This window comes from Corylus avellana, chromosome ca3 (genome assembly GCF_901000735.1).
Source record: "Corylus avellana chromosome ca3, CavTom2PMs-1.0".
Classification (NCBI taxonomy): domain Eukaryota; kingdom Viridiplantae; phylum Streptophyta; class Magnoliopsida; order Fagales; family Betulaceae; genus Corylus; species Corylus avellana.
The window spans coordinates 37703775-37718150 of NC_081543.1; the positions used below are offsets into that span (position 1 = coordinate 37703775).

Consider the following 14376-nt stretch of genomic DNA (forward strand, 5'->3'; position numbering starts at 1 on the left):
TTTGTCACGATCGCGCTACGTCCGTAGAAAGGAGTCTCCCTCAAGTCTCAAGTCTCAAGTCTCTCTTCCCCAAAAAATATCTCGAAACTGAAGCAGAGAATACAGAGAAGGTGGTTTTTCCATGTGGAAGAAGATCTCGCCTTTTTCTGATCTTCTAAATAATGGAGATTGCTTCCATTCCAATTACTTCGTGCTCCAAAGAGAACCAGAAGATCTATCAGGAATGGTTCAGTTGCGCTGATTCAGGTATGTGCATTTGATTTCCGAGAAAATTGAAAAAATAAACGCTATCTTTTTGGTATTAATTTAGTAATTTTTTTGTTTTGTTTGTTTTAAGATTGCAAGTTGTAGTCCTAACTCCTTATGCGGGTTGTTTATGTTTGAACGGTGCGTTTTGTTCAGATGGAGATGGCCGCATTACAGGGAATGATGCTACAAAGTTCTTCGCCATGTCGAATTTGTCCAGGCAAGATCTCAAGCAGGTTTGGTTTCCTTGTCTTTCTTCATTTACTTACCAGTATTTGTGAATCATTCGTTGTTTTTTCTTCTAATTTAAGCCTAGTTTATATTTTGAACGATAAAGTCGGCGTTGAGTTAAAGTTGGTTATGCAAGTGCTTTTATTTTTCTAATTGTGTCTATTCATACGCCTGCTATAGGCCTAGATAGCAGGCAAAAGCTCCTGTTTTTTTTGTTTGGCTTGAGTACTTTATATCATGCCACAATTTTTTGTACCCTTATATTATTTATTTTCTTGGGTATATATAAATTTTCCTTTTTGTTTGGGTAACAACATTTGAGGAGTCTTGTTTTTATTTCATTTGGCTTCCGGTTTCTTTGTGAATTAAGGTTTTGAGCTCTATATAAAGATGTTGATCCCACAGGGTTTTTCATTACTGAATAAAATTCCTAATTTCTCATAGAGGTGAGACCCCCTTGAAGCTGTCACTTTATAATCTCCTTTCTATTTTATATAATTTTTTGCTTAATTGATACGACAAGCTTGTATCAGTACTTGCCTTTAGAGCTTTCCTGAAGATTCTTACTTTTATGGGGTGGTAGATCCTCCAGTATTTGATTATGGACTTGCTTGAAAGAGAATTTTTATTTACATTAGTCATACATCGTTGCAGAGTGACCTTTACTGGAATCCCTTAAACTAAAGATTTAGTAAACATGCTAATGTTTCTTTCACTTATATCTTAGAGGCTTCATTGTTTGGACATCTCATTTACTACCTTCTTGTTTGATTGCTTGCCTTTGTTCTTTTAAGCAGTCTTCCCATACTAATTGGTTTATGATTATGTTGACTAGAGTTTTCACTTATTTATTATTTCTTTACTTCTTCTTGTTCTTCTTCTAATTTAATTTAATTTACAGGTGTGGGCAATTGCAGATTCCAAGCGACAGGGGTACCTTGGTTTCAAGGAGTTTATCGCTGCTATGCAGGTTGTAATTAGTAGACCTGAATGACATAAACCCTAATATTATTCATTCCTCACGACCTGACCCGTTCTTTCTAATTAACATGCAGCTAGTATCTCTGGGACAAGCTGGTCATGCAATAACACATGATCTCCTGAATAGTGATGGTAAGTTGTTTATATTTATGTTTGTCTCCGTAGCATGGATTGGCTGAGCCTCATGTTTAAGTCAGCAACTATTGATAAGTGTATTGTCTGGTTAGTTTGCTTTGAAGTGTCTGTGCTGTGTTGTCATTGTAGTTAAAAGTTGAAATGGCTTCATGTATTGCAGTTGACTTGGACAATTTGAAACCTCCTGTTATGGATGGTTTGGATGCACTGATAGCAGTATGTATGCTATTTTTATTTGCCTTTATTCTTCACTCCATTAATTTTCTGTTAGGCAAGTCCTTACTTGTTTATGTTATTTACTCAGAAGAAGAAGCGTAAAGAGAAGACAGGTGAACTTGATACAAATGGTAAGACGTTTCTCATTATAGATAAGAATGCTGATTGGGGCTTTTGGTTTTAGTGTAAATTCACTGATTTGTAGTGATGCAGGTAGTTCTCAAGTGCTGCCATCACCTTCAGCTAATTGGTTTTCATCAAAATCATCAAAAAAGGTATATTTTGTGCTTACAAGTTGGTAACTAATTGCTTCAGTGAGTCACTCTTGTGCTTTTATTTCAAAGATAAATATGTTCCTGCATCCTGATGGAGTCATTCTGCATTTAACTTCTTGTGTTACCTTTTGGTTGTATTTTAGTATTTCTTTTCTTAATCTTGGTTAACATCTTTTAAGTGGTATTTTGGAAGACGTCTGACAGCATTGCTTTATTTTATATGATACCAGCTCAGTTATGCAGGCCTTTAGATTTGTTGCACTAACCAAGCTGTTATTGTATAAAATAAGCAATACTGCCTTCTAATGATAATGTTACTTATGCTTGAAATAACAGCCTTTCTTTTGCTTAACCCTGCTTTCTTAATGGTGTCTTGTTTGTCTGCTGCACATATCTCATTCTTTCTTGTTTGGTGGGGAGAGGAGGAGGGTAGTTTATTTCTTCAAGGGAATAGGGAAATCTGCAAATGGAGTATGTAATAGAAACAAGAACATGTATATGTCACTACTACATTTACTTTCAGCAAACATTTGAACTCTTTTCAATGATATTCTGCAGCTGTAATCTTAATTCTATATGGTCCTATCTGGCCCTTTTTTTTTAACCTTTTCCCCACATGTTCTTTGGTATATTTGTCCTCATATCCGCATTTAGCCACATGTCGGTTTTTTCCCTGATTTTCTTGGGTATGTTCTTAGGTACCTCTTTCCTCTGTTACATCAATCATTGATGGCTTGAAGAGACTGTACATTCAGAAGCTGAAGCCATTAGAAGTTACATACCGCTTTAATGATTTCGTATCCCCATTGCTGGTGAGTGAACAATGCACTTTAGTTTTGATACTTCCACCCACATAGAATGCTCAACTACAACTTAATTTGGTTTCATATTTTGTTGGATATGGACAATTACTTTTCATAGTAATGTTGATGTCATTTTGTAGAACACAGATGATGATGGACAATGAGTTTATTAATTACTGTTGAACTGTTGTGCAGACAAATAGTGATTTCGATGCCAAACCAATGGTTATGCTTTTGGGTCAATATTCCACTGGGAAAACGACATTCATTAAGCATCTCCTCAAATGTAGTTATCCAGGCAAGTTATCCTTTTGTGTGTGCGAGTGTGTGCATGCAAGCACACTTTAGATTAAAAATCATTTATATGGTTTATTGATTATCTCATATCACTGTTAACAGGAGCTCACATTGGACCTGAGCCTACAACAGATAGATTTGTTGTCGTCATGGTATCTGCAAAACCACCTCCTCTTGTGTTATTACACAATGTAGTCTTAAGTTATTTACCTTTAAATAATTTCTTTTTTCATGATTCCACATTATTCTCAAAGCAATTCAGTTACTACTTTTTCTTCAGATTCAACATCAATTATAAACAGTCGTACAAAATATTTATACTTCTTTTTCCTAATATTTTTTCTCTTTTCATTGATAATTTAATTTGGTGATTTTTAGTGTCACTGTCGAGCGTTTTTCATCTTCTTGTGTCTGCTTTTCGTTTTCCCACTTGCCTTGTTTAATTACCTTAGGTATGGAATTAGTTGATGTTATTGCTGCACTGGTCTATGTATACCCTTGTCAGAATAAAAGAAAAAAAATAGTTATTATTATTACAAATGCTGAAGACAGGTGAATATTGCAATGGATAAGAGTAATTTATCTTTAGTGTACTCCTATCCTGTACTATATAGGCATTCAGTTTTTGTTTTCCCCCTTGAGCAAGTTGATTTTTATGGATTGCCAAAATTAATGACTGTAATTGTTTGTATATGAACAGTTTCTTTGTGGTTCATATATCAACATGTTGATACATTTACAAAATAATCCTCTTTTGAGGAGTGCTTGGACGTTCTAGTTGATCTTTTGGGATCTTAGTCATTAATTTGCCGAAGTGTGTGTATTTGTGTTTTTGGATAGGTAAGCACAATTTACACACCATAAGGGACTAAACCCGGTGACCTCAATTGCCACCCATTGTTTATGGGGTATGATATGCCATTTAGTGCAGAGATGCTTGCCCGCCTTACATCATTGGTATCCTTTGAACGATCAATTTTATTGACAAATTTGTCGATGTGCCTAAATGTTCATGAGATTTATTTATTCCAAGGATGCTAAAGTGACAATGACAAATTTGATGTCTTTGAAAATTAATACTTATGGTTCCTGTTCTAAATTGTCATGAATCCTGAGAATATCATATTACAGAAAAATGGGGAAGATTTTTGCACGTTTTTAGCAGTAAGTGCATATCTTAGTCTCTTAGCACCACTTCTATTACGAGGCCTTGAAGCAGGAGATATTTATTTAAGAGTTTGACTTAGCATTTTGCTTTCTGTTTTGTACCCTTCATTACTGCAGAAGTTGATATTGTCTAGAGGAGAAAAATAAACAAACCAACTTATTGTATTAGTTTCTAATCCTAATACTTTATCTTATTATCATGAATCTGGTTAGCCATCATACTTTCACTTTAGCATTCCATATGAACCATATATTTTTGTTACTTATCTTGTGAAATCTTATTTGCAACAGTATTTTGCTAGCTAAGTTTGCTTCTATGCAGTCTGGACCCGATGAAAGAAGTATCCCTGGGAACACCATTGCCGTTCAAGCTGACATGCCATACAGTGGTTTGACAACTTTTGGAACTGCTTTTTTGTCAAAATTTGAGTGTTCTCAAATGCCACATTCGGTGAGTTATTTTTCTAGAATCTCAATGAAGATTGCTTGGCTTGTCCTTTTTCGCAACTGAAACTTTTCCTTTTTTATTTATTTTTTATTTTTAATGTTGGAAGCTGCTGGAGCACATCACTTTTGTGGATACTCCTGGTGTTCTGTCTGGAGAAAAGCAACGAACGCAAAGAGCTTATGATTTTACAGGTGTAACATCATGGTTTGCTGCGAAGTGTGACCTCATTCTACTTCTCTTTGATCCTCACAAACTTGATGTTAGTGATGAGTTCAGGAGAGTGATATCATCTTTACATGGTCATGACGATAAGATTCGAGTGGTTTTAAACAAGGCAGACCAAGTTGATACCCAACAAGTAAGGGTTTTTGTTGCTAAGTAAAGCCTATATATTTTACGTAACCATCCTTGCATATTTGGTTGGTAGCAACTTAACCTGCTTCCCATGTCCTGACATTGCAGCTGATGCGGGTTTATGGAGCATTAATGTGGTCACTTGGGAAAGTTCTAAACACTCCTGAGGTTATGCGTGTCTATATTGGGTACGTTCTCTATAATTTGGTATCTAACTTTATTGTTCTACCTGAGGCCTACTGACTTTCATCATGATCTCACTATGTATAGTTGACATGTCTCATTGCTTTGGCAGCTCATTCAATGACAAACCTGTAAATGTAGCTTCTACTGGTCCAATTGGGAGAGAACTTTTCGAAAAAGAACAGGAGGACCTTCTTATTGATCTAAAAGATATTCCAAAGAAAGCTTGTGATCGTAGAGTGAGTTACTTTATCCATGTCTCATGGAGTTTTCTTTTCACTTAATGAGTTCTGTAGTGCTCATACGATTTATAGGTAGGAAAATTGCATCTATAAAAAGTATCATATTTTAAGTTACAATGTGGTAGCAGAGTAATTAATATGCTTGGCTTTTGATCAACTGGGGTAGGATTCTAGTATTTCATTGAAGTTACCTGTTTTCTGATTGTTTTTATATATCTGGCAGATCAATGAGTTTGTAAAGCGCGCCAGAGCTGCCAAGATACATGCTTACATTATTAGTCATCTTAAAAAGGAGATGCCTGCTATGATGGGAAAAGCTAAAGCTCAGCAGAGGCTCATTGACAATTTGGCAGATGAATTTGGAAAGGTTTCAACTCTCTGCTCTGACTCCTCTGCTTAAAACTTTGTTTTATGTAATGCCGTATGAAACCTCAATTCTGTTAAACCAGGTTCAAAGGGAGTTCCACTTACCTCCTGGGGACTTCCCGAATGTTGATCACTTCAGGGAGACCTTGAGTGGTTACAATATTGACAAGTTCGAGAAGTTGAAGCCCAAAATGATACAAGCTGTTGATGACATGCTGGGTTATGACATACCAGATCTCTTGAAGAATTTTAGAAATCCCTACGATTAGGAAGGATGCCAGCATTCTCAGGAGTATAATTGGCCAGAAGTTAGATTGCCAGTGGCAAAGCTGCCTTATAGAGTTCGAGCACCAAAATCTTCAATCTCAGATCAATTATTGAGTTCTTCCGTCTCAAAACTTCTCCATTGATAAAGAAAATTTTATCAGCTCCCCTTGCGGTAATTTTATTTAATAGACCGGAATTTAAGTATAATAAGTTTCATAAAGATCAGCTTTTCTTTAATACATTACTATGTATATATAAATGGAGTATTTTATCTTCATTTTTATTTATTTAAGGTCGGTTTGGTTTTGCAGTTTCATATGTGTGCAGTTTAAAAAATAGCGATATCAGATTTATATATAGATTCAATGATTTCAAATTTTATCAGCTCCCCTTGGCCTATCCCAACATGGAAATTAAATAAAATTAATCAACGGAAATGAAATCGAATAAAATCTCCTCAATCCTTCATCTCCTAGAAGCCATTTTGGGAACGTGCCCGGGCATCTCAACATCTGTGCCCGAGGTCCCACTCCGATATATCGACGGTAGCATCAATTGTTGGGGTTAACTTATTTTTCTCCATGTGTTTCCCGCAGTAGTCCTCAACATAAAAAGGTCACTTTGGAATGGTTACGTGAGATTGATGTGATAATAATTAATTGTGAATATTTGCAAGCTTATCCCTACTCTCCCATTGATTTATACAAAAAACAATTCCACTCAAAATTTCCATATCTATTACGTTAATTTTCTTGCTCTATACGTATATACCACTTCTCTGAGGGGAAATTTGGGTGATCACGACCTTAATTATGCCATCAGCAGACCAGTATATATATATATATATATATATATATATAGTAGCACAAATATGGTGATAGGAATATAAAGATATACAAATATCTTACATATTTTGTTTCTTTCTTCCCATTAAATTGAATTATAGGAATACTTAAACAAAATTAAGAATGTATTTCTAAATTATTTTTCCTTTTGTAGAGGATACATATAATTATATTCTTTAAATATTACATATAATTATATTCTTAGGTTCACAGAAATGATCATTTCCATTCATGAACGTATTGACCCATTTATGTCTATCTCAGTTCATCATAACTTTGATGGCACCGGCCACTTCACAAGGTTTCATAGAAAACCCTAATTTTTCTACTGATCCGTACGTCTCCTTCCTTTGTGTGTGTGAGAGAGAGGCTAAACCCCAGAAAATCTCCACCATTTTTGTTTGATGGCGAGGTTAAACGTCCTTGAAGAAGAGCTATCATACCCTAAGAAGATGTGGAAGGGCTTCACTTCCACGCTTCAATCAAAAGTACTTCGCCGTCTTAGGAAATCCAAAGGCATTATAAAAACCACACAACACCTTCTTTCAAACAATCTCTGCCACCACCACCACCACCACCATCACGTCTACTTTCACCACTATGATCACCATGATAACGACGAGCTTTCGCCAGAGCCTGTCTCAGTGAATGACAGATATGTTCACAAGGAAGTGGAGGCTAAAGCTGCTCCTGTGACGACTGCACCACCGCCGCAGCAGCAAGAGCCGCTTGGCATTGCAAAGATCGAGGGCCACGGCGAGGACAATTTGCAAGATGGGAATGGTTCTAATGATGATGATGAAAATGATGAATATATTCTTGTTGGGACACCGGATTCCGAGAGGCTGCTACTTCATGGTGTGAATGCCGAATCCGAAAAATTTATCAGGAGATTTTATGAGAGGTTGAAGCTTGAGAGACAAACAACAATTGAAGAAGAGTTTGAAGAAATGTTGGATCATGGACATAGTAGTTAGATAAATTACAACGTAAGCTTAGTGATTGTTTGTCGGTTTTGTGGTGTGGTTTCTCTCATGAGCAACACGTACATTATGGTTTCATGCACGTGTAAGCCACATTCTGAAACACTACTATTCAGAAACATTATGTGAATGGATTAAATGCTACTTTATTGCTAATGTTATTTCATGACTATTTCATATGTGTTTAGGGTGTGTTCGAGACTACGATTTTGTAAGCTAAAAGTAAAATTTTAAACTAAATTATAAACAGTGTACAGTTTGGTAACTTAGGAAAAATATGTGTTTTCAAAAACACGTATTGTAAAAGCTAAAGTGCCCGTAATTTACCTAATGTTTAATTGTGTTTTTAAAATTTGTGTTTTCAAATCACACATTTTAAAATTATCATTTTTAATCCGTACTTTTTGAAACCGCAAACTTAAATAAACCCTTGTATTAAGATAATTATCAAACAAGTTTGTCATATACATGGATCATCAGCCTCAAATATTATGTTCCAAAAGTCTGCAAAGATTATAACTTGGAGCTATTTTAGCATTATAGTGTTGTGTATAAATATTTAAATGTTTCATCTTTCTATGTTTGGACTGCTATAAAATCTTGACCATAAAATATATACTCTCGATTTTACTTGAAATGGAGATCCTCAATCTATTCGGGGTATTACAGCATAAAAAAGGTTATGCATTGGTAATAGAATAGAAATCTATTGGTTCAACGTTATGCATTGATTGATTACCGGGAAGAAAATCAGTCCTTTATGAGAAGGAATTTCCATATATATATATATATATGACTATTAGTCTATCACAGTCAATTAAGGAAAAAACGTCAAAGAAAAACCCTAATTTTATTTCTCTGCTAGCTCTTTCCTTCGGTAGAGAGAGAGAGAGAGAGGGGGGGAAAAAAAAAAAAAAAAAAAAAAGTAGAAGTCATGAGCTTCATGTCTCGCTTGAGCCTTGGGAAGAAGCTTCCAAACCTTAAGAAGTTATGGAAGTCAATATCACAACGTTTGTGTATTAATGCTACAAAAGATTGTGAGGCTATATATCTCCATGACCTTTTCTTGGAGCCTGCAGATGACTTTGAACTCCTCGAGTGGAGTGATATTGATGATCTTGACGGTGAGGATTTCTCAGAAGACGAGGAGAGTGATGAAGATTCATAACGGTATTCCAGGAGCTAGCATTGGAGGTTTCATAGGCAAGAAGACTGTTGCTCTTGCTGCTTAATAGATTTAGATAATTAATAATAAGAGTTATTAATTATTATTATTATTATTATTATTAACTTTATTAAATAGTTATACATGCATTAATGATACTTGTTAATTAATAGATCACAAAAGAAGTTAGAATAATTAATTTGATTCAGTTTCTAGCTCCTTTGTAAAATAATCAAGGGTTTCATAGTAGTGCTTGGAGATTTGTTGTTAGTTCTTGTAGTATGATGGCCTGTTGGTTAATATTATGATTTATATATTGCTTAATTATTAGTTGATCATATGAATCACAAAGGAGTAAAGAGAGACAGAAGAAAAAGACAGGAAGAAGAAGTTCAAGAAAGAGAAGTCGGGTGGAAGAAGACAACAAAACCATGTCAATAATATTATTGATCAAAAGCTTCCGACGACAATAGAAAACTAAGTTTAAATAGACACGAGATTAAACCCTAACCCTAATCTTAACCATCTGCTAAAATAACATAAATTCCAAAATAAAACAATACAACCCGTCTAAAAGATACATAATATAACAAAAATGCTACTAATAAAAAACCCAATAACAATCTAGCTCATTTGATCTATGGCTGTGAATCAAAAAGATTAATCATGTTACATATATGTACATGATTCATTAATTATACCCTCTAATCACCTCAGAAACTCATGAGCTAGATCATTTTTCATCACATGATCAGCAAGGAGACCATTTGTCGTCTCTGTGGGGTGGATGGAATCCCAAAATACATATTTACTTGCATCTGAACATGTGAATAGGCTTAGCGCTTCACACAAGTAACTCACCTCGATCAATCCAGTTCCACAACATGCTGTTGCTGTTTCTTCGAATCCTGCGATGAGGAGTTATATTACTACTTATAATTGGATCTTATATATATATATACAAACATTAGTAATTTGCTTAGGAACTTAATCGAGACCTCCATGATTTGTGCACAATGACATTGAGAGAAAATCAAATATTTAAATAACAAGATGGAAAAATGGGCTGCCTTCGCTAAATGTGTACATGGTTTTGGGATCCCTGGCCTGTTCATATGTACTATTTTTTTTATATTCAAATAAGGAAAAAGCGGGTTATAGGAGATCAAACAACCACAAATGAGTCGGCATCTCAACAACAAAGCTCAAATCAAAAATACAGTACAGAGACCGAAACAAAACCAGGCAGTAGCCAATGGTTTCGTCCATGTTCATATGTACTATTTGTATGTAGTTTGATAGGTTACCAAAAAAGAGGGAAAAATAGAAGAAGAAGAAGAAGAATATACTACAATTGAATGGCTGAAAATATTCTGGATGGAGGGAGATTTTATGCCAAAAGGTGGCTCTGGTGCATGTGAGAACTAAAATATATATCTATTTCAAAAAATAAGGAAACAGAAAGCCAAAAGTGTGAGAATTTGATATCTACAATTGATTATTATCATAGCAAAAGGCTTACCAAAGAGTTGTGGATTCTGAATCATTTCGAAGAGAAAATCATATACGTTTGAAAACACCAGGCGGATTCCAGTTAACTCCTTGTTCAGATTTGTAGTCAATCCCTTCAACTTTTCATTAAAATCTTTGGCCACATTGTTGTATTCCTCTATACATTCACTCCCAATCAAGATATTTGTGGTTCTCGCCAATGGCAAACACCCCATCGGAGGAAGCCCAACTAAGGATATCTTTCGAGCTCCAAGATTGTAGAGCTCTGTGATGAAATTTCCTGCAATACCTGCTAGAAATCTCTGGTACTCCTCAATGGAAAACTGTAATGATCTTTCTGGAAGCAAATAGTAGTTCTCTAGGAAATCGTTGGTTCCTATGCTTATCAGGTAGAGTGCTTCACTCAGAACCTCGTTAGCTTTCTCCTCCCCAAGATATCCTCTCAGATCCTTCTGGTATTCCTTATAGTACTCTAATTCCCCCCACAGAGGTACTACAGACTGCAAGCAATACAGAAAATAAATAACTCACGAGAAATGATAAACGGGTGAATTTACCATTAAAATTTAAATTTGTGTGAAACCCACATGAGAAAATAACATGTAACATGCCTCAATAAGTCTGTAACTAAATTTGGTCCGATTAAATTACAGAAAATTTTGAAAATAAAACTGCAATTATCTGTGTGATTTGTGTCTATATTATGGTTTTACTGAGGTGGAAAATATTAGACTTACTAGCACGTTGGAAGTGGCATTATCATAACCTGTGCCGGCGGAAGCAAAGCAAACACCAGTAGCAAAATCTTTGACACCATATGTTGGATCCAAATATGCAGGAATTGTTGGCTTGATCCCAAAAGCTTCAGAAATGAAATCTGTTGCAATCCGGCCATTGGAGAACCTTCCAGTGGGCTGACCACCAATGAAATCTCTACCATAAGGCTCGAAATTGCTCTTTAGTATTGTAGGTATCTGGTTGTTGTTCCCTGCATCCACAGAAGAGTCTCCAAACACTATAATCGCTGGAACTCTTGCGTTTGTATTTGCTATTTGCACTAGGAGATGAGCTAAGAGGAACCAATGAATGCCCTTATTTGCCATCATTTTTTTTTTTTCCCGTTTGGTTTGATCCTGAGTCTGGTATTTATAGCATAAAAAGCCTGGAGGTTGGTAGTGGATTTCGAATTATAAAAATATTGATCTACAAAACCAATCTTAATTGAATTTCGTTAAGCCTTGGTTACGTGATTTGTATGGATTTTAAATTTTAATTGAAAAAAAGAAGAAGATATAAATGTAAAGATATTTAAAGGATTAGCTCAAGTTTTGTGCAATCCAAACTCAATTAGATATAAATGTTATCTGATGATATTTGATGTAGAGTAGGACTCGTTGAAAACTTTGTTTTGAATTGTTGATAACCAATGTAGTCTTGAGTCTTGACACAAGCATAAATACAAACAGCTGCCGCGCAATCACCGTGGGTGAGAGCAAACAATGCGATGGGCTAGGCCGCAAGCCCAGCCCAGCCCAGCAGGGAAAGTCGTGAGTTGTCCTATAATATGGGCTACGGACAGTTCGGAGATGTCAGGGGTTTGGGCGCTAGCGTTAAGGCCCAATAAAGCCCAAATTTCCTGAACCATTGGAGACTTTCTTTTTTTTTTCCTTTCATTCCCTGCCGAAGTGTACGAACTCCAGCTCCATAAACTGCAACTATTAACCTCCCTTGCGGTTGAGGTTTCTCACTATTTAGGACTTAAAGGTACGCTTTTCCTCTCTCCTTGATTGGTTTACTTGAAATTTTTGAATCTCTTTCATATATGATTACTTTGAATGTTTGATTCAGCTTTTGCATACAGAATATGTTTTCTCCCCATTTCATCGATAAACTATTACTTTGATTGATGGTTATAGTCAAAACCCAGAACCGTTTTTTGCATGCGAGGTGTTTGAGTAAAGTTCCCTTTAAGTCTGTTTGGTTCCTAAGAAACGGAAAAGATACATAAATCTCAGTCACGCAATTGAACAAGGATTAGTGAAGTTGGTTTGTCTTCTGTAGTTTCTCAGTGATCAAACAGTGAATCTTGTGTTACTGGCTCATTTTGTGCTATAAGTTGGACACTTTCTGAACTGGGTCATAGTAATGGTTAAGGAAGTGTTGCACCCAACTTCCGGTGTTGCATGCAGGCGATACATTCTAGTTGATTAGGGTATTGCATTTGATATAGCATTTGAATTGGCTTAAAACAATATTGGAACGTGTTCTGAGTGATAATTTTGGTAGTCAATTTTATGTAGCACCGAATTATTTCAATGATATAAATTGGATATTGTGCAAGACGGAAAATGATGCTAGGATGGGGTCTATAGTTGATTACTAGCAATGCGAGGGGTACAATGGATGGTGGAGAGTTGGGGGAATTCATTTTGTAATAGTTTGTATGGGATCTATCTCCTATGGAATGATTTTTAATCTGAAGGCGATACTATGGTTTTTGAGATGCATGGGCTTGTACCTTATTATGTTTATTTTTGCTAATAAACCTAGCTCAGTTTGCTTGGCATTAACCCAAGTTAAAATGAAAACATCAGAAAAAATTTAAGAAAACATAGGAGTTGCGGTGGTGTTTAACCAAGTGATTTGTGTTCGTGTTTGCACATATGCACATTAAAGGACTTCCCGAGTGCATAAGTGGGTTAGTATCAAATGGGGAAAAAGCAGTTTGTCTTCTCACTCCCAAGGTGTTTGTCCCCAAACAAGGGTTATTTATTTATTTACGTTAAAATTTGAGCACAGAAAGAATAAAATGTATTCAAATATTCAAGTAACAACTTGGCAGTTTGTAGTTGTAGATTGAAGATCGATAACAATGCTGCCACAGCGCATGAAGAAGGTCATTACAGATAACCCAAAGAAGCTTGCCAACTTGATTGACCTTGTAAATCTTCCTTCAACGCTTAGAGAGTTTGTGGGACAGTCTCAGATTTCTCGTCTGGGATGTTTTATGCGGGTCTGGTCGTACATCAAAACCAACAATCTTCAGGTTCTTACCACTCCTTTTTGTTCCAACATTTTTCTAATTATATGCCTATCATTTGATATTATTCGTTATACTGTATATGATAAGCAATGAATTAAATCTGTGATGATTTGTCAATATCAGTCTAAGAGAATTTAAAGAATTTTTTGAAAAAAATCAAGGATGATTTTGAATGAGAGACAAATTTGTATGATCTCCTAGATCAACTATCTTATCACAATTTGGCCAATTCATATGCCTCACTTTAGGCAATTTATGACAGTGTGTGTGGGTGTGTGCACTCACCTGCCATTAGAAGCACCTCATTTATAAGAGGTGATGCCTGCCACTGGGAGCAGGGGTTTGTTTCTTTATTGTTAGAATTACCTCAGTGACTCAGTCCCAAATATTTACAATTGGTCATATCATGGGCGACTGAAGAAGCAAATGCAATTGGTGTTCTATTGCCTTGATGTGATTGCACTGGTTCTAGTTTGCAACATTTATGTTTATGTTAATTGATATATATGTACTTCCTCAACCCTGACAAGAAATATGGGGTGTGTCTTTAATTGTCAAGGATCCAAACGACAAAAATATGGTCAATTGTGATGAAAATCTGAGGAGAATTCTGTTGG

At 35.7% G+C, this 14376-nt stretch overlaps 2 protein-coding genes across 2 annotated transcripts; one reads left to right on the top strand and one right to left on the bottom strand.

Annotated features, from left to right (window-relative positions):
• Positions 1 to 6527, top strand: LOC132175362 (EH domain-containing protein 1). The gene is made up of 16 exons (XM_059587291.1): positions 1 to 246; positions 403 to 482; positions 1379 to 1447; positions 1533 to 1590; positions 1754 to 1809; positions 1898 to 1940; positions 2023 to 2084; positions 2783 to 2896; positions 3083 to 3185; positions 3287 to 3336; positions 4674 to 4802; positions 4906 to 5157; positions 5262 to 5341; positions 5449 to 5575; positions 5802 to 5945; positions 6028 to 6527. The coding sequence occupies exons 1-16, from the start codon at positions 162 to 164 to the stop codon at positions 6211 to 6213; spliced, it is 1638 nt and encodes a 545-aa protein (XP_059443274.1). The 5' UTR covers positions 1 to 161; the 3' UTR covers positions 6214 to 6527.
• A 3385-nt stretch (positions 6528 to 9912) lies between these two features.
• LOC132174572 (GDSL esterase/lipase At4g26790-like) lies at positions 9913 to 11822 on the bottom strand. The gene is made up of 3 exons (XM_059586209.1): positions 11454 to 11822; positions 10727 to 11216; positions 9913 to 10112 (listed from the first exon to the last, which is right to left on the bottom strand). Exons 1-3 carry the CDS (start codon positions 11820 to 11822, stop codon positions 9913 to 9915), a joined length of 1059 nt encoding a protein of 352 aa, XP_059442192.1.
• Positions 11823 to 14376: the final 2554 nt, after the last annotated feature.